This window comes from Lytechinus variegatus, chromosome 9 (assembly GCF_018143015.1).
Source record: "Lytechinus variegatus isolate NC3 chromosome 9, Lvar_3.0, whole genome shotgun sequence".
NCBI lineage: Eukaryota > Metazoa > Echinodermata > Echinoidea > Temnopleuroida > Toxopneustidae > Lytechinus > Lytechinus variegatus.
In genome coordinates this window covers 16,674,656-16,688,816 of record NC_054748.1, presented here as the reverse complement: position 1 = coordinate 16,688,816, position 14,161 = coordinate 16,674,656, and the positions used below count along the sequence as shown (strand labels likewise).

Genomic DNA, 14,161 nt, shown 5'->3' with positions numbered 1-14,161 from the left:
AGCAAGAGAGAATGAGAAACACAACTCGTTCTTTATTAAAATTGTGCTCAAAATGCCCGCTTTTCTGATTGGAATATAAGTTTTTTTTCCTGCTCGCGCTTCGCGCTCGCATCATTTCTGTAGCAAAAACCCATACTTTTCATGATTAAATAGGTGAATTCAAATGTCCCATTTTCACTTTAAAGCCTCAAAAGAATTCCTGCTTTGATTTGCAATCATCTTTTCTTGGATATATATCTTGTTCTTTATCAAAAACGTCCATTAAGCTGTCATTTTTTCAGATCGAAAATCAAAATGTTCAGCTCGTGCTTCGTGCTCGCATCTATTCTTCTTTTAGATACCAATCTTAAGCATTGGTACCAAAAATGCTTAGAATATCAAGGTTTCAGGTCAGAATATAAAGAAATTTTAGCTCACTCTCGGCACTCGTACTATCTGTGTAGTGAGATATGTATCCTCCTCATGAGTTACTACAAACAGTTCTAAACAGGTACGCTTTTCCTGTCAGTATACTAAAAAAAAAAAAAAATAAGCTCGCGCTTCGCGCTCGCATTAATTTGTTATTGAGATACGTGTCTGTGTCTCATGAGTCATATATATATATATATATACATATATATATATATATATATATATATACAGGGTAGATAGCTCTGGGGAACCTTGATTTAAGCTACGTCTACAATTGTTCTCTTCATCCATTTCTTTACAATATTTAAATAAAAAAGTTGCCAAAGCTGTTGTACATGTATAGCTTCACACATTTATATATATATATATATGTATGTGTGTGTGTGTGTGTGTGAGGCTATACATGTACAACAGCTTTGGCAACTCTTTTATTTTAAATATTGTGTAAAGAAATGGATGAAGAGAACAAAGGTAGGCGTAGCTTAAATCAAGGTTCCCCAGAGCTATCTACCCTTTGGAAAAATTGGTGATGCCGAAAAAATGTCTCTGCCGGGAATCGAACCCGGGCCCCAGCTTTGAACGCCGGTGCCTTAACCACTAGACCACAGAGACGGGTTAGTGGTTAGGGCGAGCCTGATCCAATTGACCGTCAGATAGACAGATTTTCGACACCATACCAATTATAATTTCCTTTGTCTGGTGAAGTTGGGTTTTGAACAATGACAAGCCGCCATGCCTCAGCTGGATCAATGCTATTGCTTTGATACAATGCTAGTGCTTTGATACAGTACACGTATGGGAGACAGTATACAAATATGTGTGAGGCTATACATGTACAACAGCTTTGGCAACTCTTTTATTTTAAATATTGTGTAAAGAAATGGATGAAGAGAACGGTAGGCGTAGCTTAAATCAAAGTTCCCCAGAGCTATCTACCTTTTGGAAAAATTGGTGTGTGGCATGGCGGCTTGGTGTGAGGCATGGCGGCTTGTCATTGTTCAAAACCCAACTTCACCCGACAAAGGAAATTATAATTGGTATGGTGTCGAAAATCTGTCTATCTGACGGTCAATTGGATCAGACTCGCCCTTACCACTAACCCGTCTCTGTGGTCTAGTGGTTAAGGCACCGGCGTTCAAAGCTGGGGCCCGGGTTTGATTCCCGGCAGAGACATTTTTTCGGCATCACCAATTTTTCCAAAGGGTAGATAGCTCTGGGGAACCTTGATTTAAGCTACGCCTACCTTTGTTCTCTTCATCCATTTCTTTACACAATATATATATATATATATATATATATATATATATGTATATATATGTGTGTGTATGTGAGGGTGTGTGTTTGTATGTATGTGTGGGTGTCTTGTATGATCCAGCGCCTTTGGAACGTTAAGGACTGTGCCCCCCCCCCATCTGAAAAATGGATCGACGCCCCTGAAGTAGGAATACCCTTCTATAAAGTTGTACTTGATTTGTATTGCTTTATATTACTTTGTATTATGTTTTGAATGGAAATGAAATAAAAGAATTGAATTGAATCATACTTTCTCATATCGCAACATACGTATACAATGTATATCATAGACATAATGTCTATAAGGAAAATAAACGGGGAAGCAGAAGTACAAATAAAAAAGGATACCCATGTCAAAGGAAAAACAAACTAAATTGTCACATCTGAAATTTAGGCCTACATATAGCTAACAGGAAATTTAAATATGTAACCGAATACACATCATTTCCCTGTCAACTTGAAAACAACCCTTCATGGTTGCAAAATTCGCTGTAAGAATGTTCATAATTTGTTTGAACAGTTTTATCAGCTCATCCAGTTTCCGGACTAAATCTTATGTACTTTTGGAGGGGGCAGGTCCTGAAAATGTCAATCCAAGATGGAGTTCCGGTGGATAGCCAATACAAGTACGAAAAGAAGCTATCAAATCTTAACTTTTATGACGCTAATAAGAAAGTAGAAAACAAAGATATTTGTAACACCCATACACTTCCTGTCCTAACCAAATGAAGAAGAGTTCTCGGATAGGAAGTGATCTGACCATAATTTATTTTTTAGCAGTACTAACAACTTATGATGTCCGGACAACTTACTATTACTTCAAAAGTAGATATGCACTAAATCAAAATACCAGGTAAAGATTGGGTTCCGGTTAAAAGTCAATAAAACAACGGACTTTTGGCCATTCTGTTTCAGACTTCATCCCGCTCCAGAATTTACGTCACAGGCTGCTAACAGGTAAGATCGTTTCTACGTTATCCCGTTGATTATTCGGTAAAATGTTAAATCACATCTGGAGCGTTGTGGCCCAGTGGATTAGTCTTCAGACTTTGAAACAGAGGGTCGTCGGTTCGAATCCCAGCCATGGCGTAATTTCCTTCAGCAAGAAACTGATCCACAATGTGCTGCACTCAACCCAGGTGAGGTAAATGGGTACTGGTAGGAAATAATTCCTTAAAAAGCTGTGTGCGCTATGAACGCCTAGCTTAGCCGGGTAATATAGGAGCGCCTTGAGCACCTTGAACAAGATGGATATGAGCCCAATATAAATACCCTATATTATTATCATCATTATTATTATTCAGGAAGACTGCCTTTCAGGGTCTGTATCTGGTCGAAGAACAGTTGCAGTTGTACGTGCGCTCAGGTCAACGTTAGGAAAAGGAGCAGAATGCAAAGAAAGAAAATATAGGGCTTTTATTTTTGTCCCTTCCTTAACCAATGCGGACATTCCTGAACCTTGCGCTGTCGATATCTTTGTCGTTCCTAAACCATCATCATTCATCATGTTCATATAGTACGTTCTTGGCACCCGTTTGTCATTTTCTAGAAATGATAGTGGATTAAAGTACGGCAACTTTCTGTACTGATTTCCCAGGACATGTCACTACCTGGGCAATATTGGAAACGATGGCGAACATTCAGAAACAAAACCTACACTGTTCCGCGAAATTGTGAAATGTTCTTTATCATTTTTTTAGGGGAAGGGGACCTTACCAGTTACGTAGGGTGAATTTCTGTGGTTTGTCGATTTGTATTTGCTTCAGCAGGTCTATATAGCTACCAACTATCAAAGATGAACATGTCGATAATAGTGATTGCCTCTATAATGTCAGGCCTTCTGGTGGCCCCATCTACAGCTAACTGGCTCGGTTCCGAATACTACAGGAACTGTCCGGAACATCTGTTGGAAGACATGAGGGAAATCGAGGTAAGATTAGCCATTTTTAAATGTGTGGCTTCCTACTTACGAAAATACTACCGTTAATGCTTAGATACAGTAATGTAGTGCGTGTGTTGGGGTGAGATTTTGAGGTCTCCCACGTGCAGCTCACGATATGCTATTTTCATGGTATTGCATAAATCAACGTAAAAATTTATCAAAACCCTAGAAGCCCACCCCCACCCCCCCCCCCCCAAAAAAAAAAACAGTCCAGAACCACGCCTGTGTTTAAATTGTTCCAATCAAGTAACCGAATGTCCACAATCATGACAATGTCTTAAAGGGAAGTTCACCCTGACAAAAAGTTTATTGTAAAAATAGCAGAAAAAATAATAAAAAATATTGCCGAAGGTTTGAGAAAAAATCATCAAATAATTAAAAAGTTATTAGAATTTCAATTATTTGATTTGTGACGTCATATGCGAGCAGCATTCCTACATAGCGAATGGTAAAAAATCAATGAAATGTCATTTTCTCAGAAAATTGAAAATGGTTTTTACTGTAACTTTTGTATATCAATAGACAAATCATTTCATACCCGATCATGAAAAGAAAACAAAATTAAGTCATCAGGAACCATACAAAATTTGAAATTCATATATTTTATATTACATAACACATGGGCAGCTGCTCGTTTATGACGTCACAAATCCAAAATTTTGAACTCTAATAACTTTCTTACTCTTTAACGGATTTTCCTCAAACCTTCACCAATATTTTTTACTATTTTTTCTGCTATTTTCACAACAAAGATTTCTTCAGGGTGAACTTCCCCTTTAAAAATGCAAGCTAGCTTTTATCCTTTATTTTTCTAGTAACAACTAAAAGATCAGCACGGTTGAAGACGAACTTATAAACCCCTCAAAAAAAGTTTTGCAACTAAGTTTTGGGGGATGATATCTTTTTGGTTTAAAAGATGAAATTGGTATCATTGAAAAGCTGGATTATCCCTCTGTACAGTGACATGCCATTTGCTGTGATTATGTAATCACCCTGAACATTGAGAAAAGTCAGAAGTGAAATGTTGCAAAATGCATTTATAGAATTTCCAAAATGCAGGTGACAGTGAATGCACTCGGTCCATCTTCGAAACAATTGGAAATTCGCTATTGGAAACGACGCATTTGATTTCTAACATTGCCATGATTGCTGCGTATTATCATGTCTGTGTATTTCATGATAACACTAGCATTTAAAATGACACAGTATTGTAAAGAAGAATAATCATGCTTTCTAAAGATATCACTTTTACACATGATAATGGCACATTAAGGAATTTATTATTACTCAAACTTGCAGTTTGAGTGCTCAAACTTGCAGTTTAAGTGCTCAAACATGTCATATGGCAACGAATTTTCCAACATTTCATTTCTTACATTGCTGCATATTTATCATGTCTGTGTATTTCTTGACAACACTAGCACTACAAATAACACATGATCATAAAGAGGAATAATCATACTTTCAAATGATACCACTTTTACATATGATGATGGCACACTAAGAAATTTATTAGCACTCAAACCTGAGTTGCAGAAATTTTTTGAGGGGCTTATATTAGTTCAATGAGTTTGGGGCAATCTCTTGAGAACAGGTGACTGGTTTCGAAATCGGAGAAATACCAGGCTATTGATGGTCGAGCCCGTTGCACTATCCATGGTAAACTGATGTTAGGAGGGCTGCTCTGATTACCCCCCCCCCCCCACATGCAGGCTCATGATTCATGTAGAGGTGTTGTGGCTCAGTGGATAAGTCTTCGGACTTTGAACCACAAGGTCCGGGGTTCAAATCCCACCGCAGCACTAGCGTCCTTTGGCAAGGTGTTTATCTACATTTGCCACTCTCGACCCAGGTGTAGTAAATGGGTACCCGGTAGGAAAGAATTCCTTGAATCCTCGACGCGCCCGATCAGGGCAGTGCTAAATCCGGGGTAATAGTATATATGCAGCGCTTAGATACATTTGTATTAAGCGCTATATAAATGCTGCATATTATTATTATTATTCTTACCTCAATTACCCCTACAGGCCAGTGGTGCGCAGGATGGTGGTGGTTGGCTTGATCGCGGGTGGGAAGCCATTCAAGGAGCATGGGACATGCTCCGAGCTTACAGGTAGGTACTAGCAACGTATGTGTGTCTATAACTAGTCCAAAGGGCGGAAATCTCTCCCCAAAGGTAGGGGGACCTGGGGCTGAAAATTTGAAGAGCCAAAAAGAGGTCATAAAAAAGAGGTCATTTCGACCAGAATAAATTTGACAAGCAAAAAAACAAGGTTATGACCCAATAAGTTAGGTTATCTCCTCCAAAATACATATTTTATTTTGATTTTGAATGATGTATTTCCATCTTAAAAAGACCAATAATGGTAGGGGGACATTTGATATTGTGTCCCCTACTATTTTGGGTAGGGGGACGCGTACCCCCTCTCCCCAGTGGGATTTCCGCCCATGTATATTTTTCTTCTTCGAACAAACAAGGAGCTATCTACGGAGTCGCATCTTGGCTTTTGTCGTGTTCAGTGATGTAAGGCATCTGAGTCAGCAAATGTCTTACTTTTTAAATTGTACCTCAATAGACCATCTGCTTCCCATTTTGTTTGTCAGTCTTAGCGATTTCCTATATTGAGAGCTAAACAAGTTCGTCTAAAAAGCGCGAATTCATGATCGTCTGCTACGGGTACGGTGGGCTTGATGTGCAGGCGCGTAGCCAGGGGGGGCGGTGGGGGCGGTCGCCCCCCCCAAAAAAAAACGTCCCCAAAAAGAAAAAAAAGAAGGGGAAAAAAGAGAGGAGAAAAGGAAAAGGGAAGGGAGGAAAGGGAAGAAAGGTAGCTTTGTGTTTTTTTTTTCTTTTATTCTTTATTTTTTTCTTAAAAGAGAAACTCCTTCACTCTTCTTGCTCTCAATTCATATATGAATTTTGCTTCCGCGCTGCGCGCGGTTAAATGACAACACTGAAGTTCTCCATTGTTCCCCCACCTTTTCTCTAACCCTGTTTTTCCACCTTAGCTATGTGCTTCTTGCCAGTTAAAGTTAAAATTGTATATATTAGGGCATGAATTTGAGTAAAGTTAGGCCGAAGTAAATATATGAAGTTATCTTTTTTTCAATTGATCGCGCAACTTCTGGTCTGGTCGGCTCCGAGCGGGTAAAATCTTTATATCAGTTTCTGCCGTCACCTCCATAAAGTCAGCTTCTCCCACTTTTTAGCTCATTACTATAAACAACCATAATTTGGGGGCAAACAGGTTCCTAATTTAAAAAGAGGAAGGTATGGAATTCGTGTCGTATTAAATAAAAAAGTACAATATTTTTTTAATCAAATTGTATTAAACTTCATGTCATTTCCCTGTATACATTCATCTCCTGTCCTGTTTTGCGCCCTCAGTTTGAAATTTTGAATGACACTTAAGTTTCTTTATATTCAAAATGAAGCGCTTCAGGATAAGTAAAAAAAAAATAATCATCCTTTATTATATAGATAATTTCAATAAATCACAGAAGTTTCAATTTTATGCGCACTATTTTCCTTGTAATGAAGTTCAATAATCTTAGAAAATCAGTTGAATAAGAGACGATTGGGTATTAGAGATATTAACATTTGATGAAACGTCCGCCCTTTGAAATTTCAGAGTTTCATTGCTCTGCGCGGGGAGGAATATCTTCCTCTACCGATCGTCTCCTCTGTTTTGCGAGTTAAAAATATGCACTGATGCTAAATTGTTTGTAATCAAATCTGATCTTTCCAAAGAAAGTTTCAATATATCTTTGAGAATACCCTTTTCTCGGGACCCTTTTTATGGCAAGAAAAATTGATAAAACACTTTAGCTTCCGCGCTTCGCGTGGAGTTATTATCATTTTAATTTCCTCCATTGTATACCTCTTTTGTGTGTTCACAATCACTTTTGAAAACAAGGTTCAAAATCGCAATATAGTCAACCGAATTGGAGGTACTAGAGACAAGAGAAACGGCTCCTTTTCATTTTAATTTATGAAACACTAAAAGCTTCGCGCTTCGCGCGGGAGGGGGAAACTCCCCCTCCCTGCACCCACCCCCTAGGGAGCGCGCTTCGCGCGCTCTGTAAGTGTTGGCACGCTTCGCGTGCATTTACCGCCCCCTCCAAAATGAAATCCTGGCTACGCGGTTGATGTGCCATCATATCGGGTTACTGTGTCCGGTCGGGCAATAGCGAAACCCGTCAATTCGAGGAAAGTGCCCCCAAGTTCCCAAAACGTCGGGTCATGTTAACCGACTTTTTGAGGAAAGGCCCCCTGTATTTCCGAAAGGTTGGGTCCCATTTAACCGATGTTTTATGAAAACTATAGCAAAATTCTCGAATGGTCCGTTGAACTGGACCCGCCGTTTCGGGAATGAAGGGTGACCTTTATTTTTTGTTTTAGAATGGCCTGGTTACGAGATTGCCCGACCCGGCAAGATAACCCCATGTGATGGCATCATGGCACAAGTCCTACGGGTGAGCAGGTGCTGTTGATTCGCTGCAAATTAATATTATGTAGGCTAATCGATTGCTTTATTAGTTTATTCATTATGTATTTTTCTTCTTATCTCTTATAGGTGAAACGTTGTAAAATAAGCTTTGTGGTATTAACATAACCGCGCGTGTATTTTCGATGAATCTGTTAAGTTATACTTCTAGCAGACATGATTATGTTATATGTCCAATAAGAGGGAATATGCAAGAAAGTGATCAATTAAAAATCTCTCGCTCTGGCCGTGAAGTATGGGAAAACAAAGAGGAGGGAAAAGGGAACACGAAAACATCGATGGCTATTATAAAGGTGCACATTCCCTGGATTTGCTCTGCATACAAATTACGTCGATAATCTTTTTAATGGCACCTGGTATATACAGCGGCACCGACAAAACCGTCCAAGAGCGCCCTCTTGAATCCCGGGAATGTATACCTTTAAAGAAAACAATAATAAGAACATTTATTCATGTTTGTTTTGTGAATTGGAAAACATTATATTTTTTATATTTGTATGCGAATAAAGAAGACTTTGAATTTAAAAAGAAATAAAGAAACCAAAGTTTGTTTTTCCCTAACAGTGACATGCGTGAGGCCAACTATCGCGATTCCGATAAGTACTTCCACGCACGAGGTAACTACGATGCTGCACAGCGAGGTCCCGGAGGAGCGTGGGCAGCTGGAGTCATTAGGTAAGGGACTCCGCCAACATCGGAGTCTGAAAAAAGGGGGTGCTGTGCAATAATGATAATAATAATACATTTTTATAGCGTCTTTTCTAATACAAGATACAAAGCGCATTATATTGAGAGGAGAAATAAAACATTGAAACACATATAAATGTAAATGAAAATTTAAACAATAAAAGACCAGTGCTGGCAAGCGGGAGTTAGCGGAAAAGATGTGTTTTTAGATTTTTCTTGAATACATTGAGTGAAACGGAATTCTTTACAACGTTGGGGAGATCGTTCCATGTTCTTGGAGCAGTAGCTAGGAACGCCCGCTTGCCAGCATTGGTTCGACATCTTGGAATCTGGATAACTCTACTGGCATTAGATCTTAGATTATAGTTAGATTGCTTTACATGAATGAGATTACACAGGTATGAGGGTGAGAGACCATTGATGGCTTTATAAACTAGAGTAGCGGTCTTAAACTGGAGTCTATGTTGTACAGGGAGCCAGCAGTGCAATAAAAGGCGCTAAGTGAAAAATATAGGATATTGCATGAAAATTATAATGATGCGCCATAAATCGGCGGCACAGAAGGCCACCTTGAAGGGATTGATCCATATTAAATAGGGAGTTCAGAAAGGAAAATGGAAAAGGGGAGTTAATTATTGGGAATTATTATAAATGATATATCAAAAATGCATTATTATATATTTTTGTATTAAACAGGAAAAAAATATTTTTGGCTCACTCGGTTGCAACCTTTATAGACTGTGGGATGGTCGTTAAAATTGTGACTTTCCGTGGGGCGGCAAATACAACCACGGTTCTTGGACAAGATAATATGTAAAATATTATGAGTGAATACATGCACAACGTTGCCATCGGTAAATTTTGCTCCTGACCTCAAAATTAAAATAATAATATGCAAAATTGTACCATTGACTCGACTGGAAATTCCGCCATTCACCCCGTGTGTTAAGGACTTCCGTGAACGCGCGCAAGCGTGCACAATGCATGTAACCTCGTTCGCGTTTTATTTTTTTTAATTCGCTGTACATGATATACGTAATATACAGAATATACGATGGCGGATAAGATGTCGTCGTCTTCGTCGTGTTTTGACAGCGAAAATGACGATTTATCACTAGCAAATATATGCTACATGCACGTCTTACCCAAGGAAAGAGGGCCAGTAAATTCCTTTCAAGTAAAGAGCTAGAACAAATTTAAGCCTTTGCTGCATTCGTTGATGTAGACTACCTGGGACTTCAGAATAAAAATAGCTATTCGTGCAGCAGAGAAATTTGCGATTGACTTGCATGCAGCCCGGCCCCGGGAGACCAGCCCGACGTCCGACCAGAATTTCAGCAAGATCCGAATGGATCAAAATAAATATAGATGTTCGATGTAGGCCAACCGCGTTTACATCTTGCCCAGAGCCAGGTCAAACATCGTTCGTATATCACCAGCATTGAGCAATCAAGCGATCGAAGGTAATTTGTTTTCACTTTGTGCTCTTGCATTTCACTCTCTGCAAAAGTGAAGCGGTGCAAACTTTGATGATTTTTGTATAGGTCTATACATCTAGATTTCTTAATTGAGTCGATGAATAATGTGACTCATGACTTCGTCTTCTATTCATAGGCTTGTAAATGTGGCGGTGAAGTAAGTCATGACATGAGTCACATTATGTATCGATTCAATTAAGAAATCTAGACCTATACAAAAATCATCAAAGCTTGTACTGCTTCACTTTTGCAGAGAATGAAATGCAAAAGCACAAAGTGAAACAATTTTGGCATGGACAAAGATCGCTATAACAAGGATCACCATCTCAAAATCATCCTCTGTATCTTTTTCACCTTCGATAGCTTGATTGCTGGAATGCTGGTGATACGAACGATGTTTGACCTGGCTCTGAGCAAGATGTAACGCGTTACATCTATAACGTTAGTTTGATCCATTCGGATCTTGCTGCAATGCTGGTCGGGCTGGGCAGGAGCGTAAAGGGTCGGTGGCCATGCAGGAGGGACAAGAGCAACAAAATTTCCGGTCTCATCAGGGGCAGATCCATGATTTTCCAAAAGGGGGCAAATTTTTCAGAGAAAAGTTTCGACCAGCCCCCCCCCCAAAAAAAAAAGTTTTTCAACCAATTGACAAGCAAATAAAAATAAAGGTTTTCACTCACAAATGAAGTATATTTCGTACACGAAAAAAGGGTCTTCAATTTCAAAAGAGGGGGCACACCTTTGTTTTAATGGCATATTTACATTACAAATTTTAGTATTTTGCTTCTCAAGGGGGGGGGCAGGCAATGGCGTCATGAGGCAACATTTTGAGGGGCGATATGGTGTATCGGGTAAAAAAAACAATGCGAGTGAGCAAAAAAATTGACATTTTTACTACAAAAATACAATTTTAGATTTTGACATAATGTTAAAGAAGATATGTACAACATATTTTTCGCCCTTCTCTCTTTCCTTTTCCTTTTTTTTCTTGGTCTGTACGCCACGGTAAAAAAGATTTTGTTTATGATTTTGCATGCTTGTTTTAAAAAAATAAAATCACCTTTTCATGACAATCTATCTGTTCTTCTTTCTTTCCTTTTCCAGTTCCTCTTTTTCCCCTTTCCCTTTCATTCTCCCCCTTTTCTTTTTTCCCCTTTCATTCTCCCCCTTTTCTTTTTTCCCCTTTAAGTTCCCGGTGAACTCCGCCAGGGGGATAGCTTGCCCCCCCTGCACTGTTAAGCCACTGCTCCCTGGGATGGGCCGGGTTGCATGCAAGTCAATCGCAAACTTCTCTGCTGCACGAATAGCTATTTTTATTCTGAAGTCCCAGGTAGTCTACATCAACAAATGCAGCAAAGGCTTAAATTTGTTTTAGCTCTTTACTTGAAAGGAATTTACTGATGGCCCTCTTTCCTTGGGTAAGACGTGCATGTAGCATATATTTGCTAGTGATAAATCGTCATTTTCGCTGTCAAAACACGACGAAGACGACGACATCTTATCCGCCATCGTATATTCTGTATATTACGTATATCATGTACAGCGAATAAAAAAAAATAAAACGCGAACGAGGTTACATGCATTGTGCACGCTTGCGCGCGTTCACGGAAGTCCTTAACACACGGGGTGAATGGCGGAATTTCCAGTCGAGTCAATGGTACGATTTTGCATATTATTATTTTAATTTTGAGGTCAGGAGCAGAATTTACCGATGGCAACATTGTGCATGTATTCACTCATAATATTTTACATATTATCATGTCCAAGAACCGTGGTTGTATTTGCCGCCCCACGGAAATGAAAAACTAGAGACATTTTCCTTGTCCATCCCACAGTCTATTACAGTTTTTTGCCCTTTTCGCCATAATTGCCCCCCCCCCTCAAAGATGTTATTAAAATTCTTCTGACTCCATCCCCTAAGGCTATAAGCAATAAAAAATCCTCACAGAGAACAAAATGTATGTCAGTCATTCCCACCCCCCCCCCCTTTGAATTCCGTCCCTGATCGACAGCCATATGCTTCCTAATATGGTTCGTAAAGTGGTATTTTTTAAGGATGTTTTATTATATTCTCTCAAATCAAAATACACAATCAGATTCTATAAACAATTTGTACAAACTATTTGAAACATAATTATAAATTATACAATAAATCCATTACAATATAATTATATAACTTATACATCAAACTTCAAAAATACTAGTAATTAATACTAATGCATTTCAGCAATTACAAAATGAAATATTAAAAAAATATATGACATGATCAGAGAGAAAAAAAAGATAAAAATGTGGTATATTTCCCACCTACGATCAAATGACAGTTGGGTCGTGTGGTCCAGTGGTTTCAGCATTGCATGGCTCATAATCGAAAGATTGCTTCGAATCCCCACTCTGCCATTGTCTCCACTTTGATAAAAAGACCCGAGAGTAATATATATGTCGGATGCCGTCAGTCACTATGACTGATTAACCTAGCCGTTAAATGTTTCCTAGGTAATTGGTTGTCAGCCAGCTTGGCGTTTACCAGAAAAAACTGTCATGTCGAGTTCATCCGAGAATTACGATAAAAAGTATGTTGTGGTACAGTGGTTGAAGTATGCTGCAAGTGTTTTTCATTTTTGTCATGCATAACACAGCGACGCCCGGGAAACATGGCAGGGTGACGTCAGCGGTCGTGGAGCCGAGGATACCGCAGCTGATCAAGAGGCTAACGAGTGGGGACGTAACGGTGGAGACCCCAACCAATATCGTCCACCCGGACTTCCTGATCGATACTAACCTGGTTGGAAAGCACATATCAAGTCGACACCCGACATCAGCATGTGCCGTGATTAGACAGTTTTCGCATTTACTACGGACCCGCTCTCTACAACGCCTGATCCCTTTGAATATGCAAGTCAAATTACAATGGAGAGGTGAGAGGCTTTTGTCGAAAGTTGTTAGACTGCACAGCAGATCATCTGAAGATTTGCACCGGACGTACGAACAGTTGCAAATATGTCGTTGGACGCATCGTTAAGACAACACTGCTGTTCCCGGTTCATCATCAACTTTCGACAAAAGCCTCTCAGCTCCTCCATCATGTCCATACATGTGATTTGACTTCATTTTTAAAGGAATTGGTGCGATGACGAGATAGCGACTCCGTGAGGTAGTAATACCTTGGTCACATTTGATCTCCGGCGGCCGTACGGCGAGTCGACATAGCAACAGCCGTTTTATTAATTTCAGTTCAAACCACCTTATGTAGTTGGTACAAAAAATGTTGAAACGACTGTTTTCGACTCGCCGTACGGCCGCCGTAGAGCAAATGTGACTATGGCATTAATTATGCGAGGTAGCTAAATGCAAGTCAAATCACAATGGAGATCTGAGAGGCTTTTGTCGAATGTTGGTGGACCGGGATACCTGTAGCAGATCATCCGAAGATTTGCACCGGACGAATTGCAAATATGTCGTTGGACGTATCGTCAAGACAACACTGCTGTTCCCGGTTCACCATCAACGTTCGACAAAAGCCTCTCAGCTCCTCCATCATGTCCTTACATGTGATTTGACTTCATTTTTTAAAGGAATTGGTGCGATGACGAGATAGCGGCTCCGTGAGGTAGTAACTGCAAAAAAATCTCGACTACAGGCAGCCAAGCGAGTCGAATCACGATTGAAGAATCGTTTAATTCGTTCATATAGGGAATTTTTACTCACCGACGTATGGAGAATTCAAGAAAACAAGAGAGCCAGCCAGCTACCCAGCTTTCTGATCCACTAACTTTAGACAAAGACTTCTTTATTGTACTTTGTCATGACGGGCATTATGACAATACATTTACTGTGTTCTTGAA

General features: G+C 39.5%; 1 protein-coding gene across 1 annotated transcript; it reads left to right on the top strand.

The window, feature by feature from the left end:
- The first annotated feature begins 2,440 nt into the window (after window positions 1-2,440).
- LOC121421454 (serum amyloid A protein-like) lies at window positions 2,441-13,471 on the top strand. The gene is made up of 5 exons (XM_041616146.1): window positions 2,441-2,661; window positions 3,474-3,634; window positions 5,674-5,759; window positions 8,716-8,826; window positions 12,956-13,471. The coding sequence occupies exons 2-5, from the start codon at window positions 3,500-3,502 to the stop codon at window positions 13,095-13,097; spliced, it is 474 nt and encodes a 157-aa protein (XP_041472080.1). The 5' UTR covers window positions 2,441-2,661; window positions 3,474-3,499; the 3' UTR covers window positions 13,098-13,471.
- Window positions 13,472-14,161: the final 690 nt, after the last annotated feature.

Excerpts from the sequence above, each read along its gene's own strand:
- LOC121421454 (XM_041616146.1), top strand. The coding sequence starts at position 3,500 with ATGAACATGTCGATAATAGTGATTGCCTCTATAATGTCAGGCCTTCTG. Across the intron at positions 5,760-8,715 it reads GACATGCTCCGAGCTTACAG|TGACATGCGTGAGGCCAACT; the intron begins GTAGGTACTAGC and ends TTTCCCTAACAG. Across the intron at positions 8,827-12,955 it reads TGGGCAGCTGGAGTCATTAG|CGACGCCCGGGAAACATGGC; the intron begins GTAAGGGACTCC and ends TGCATAACACAG.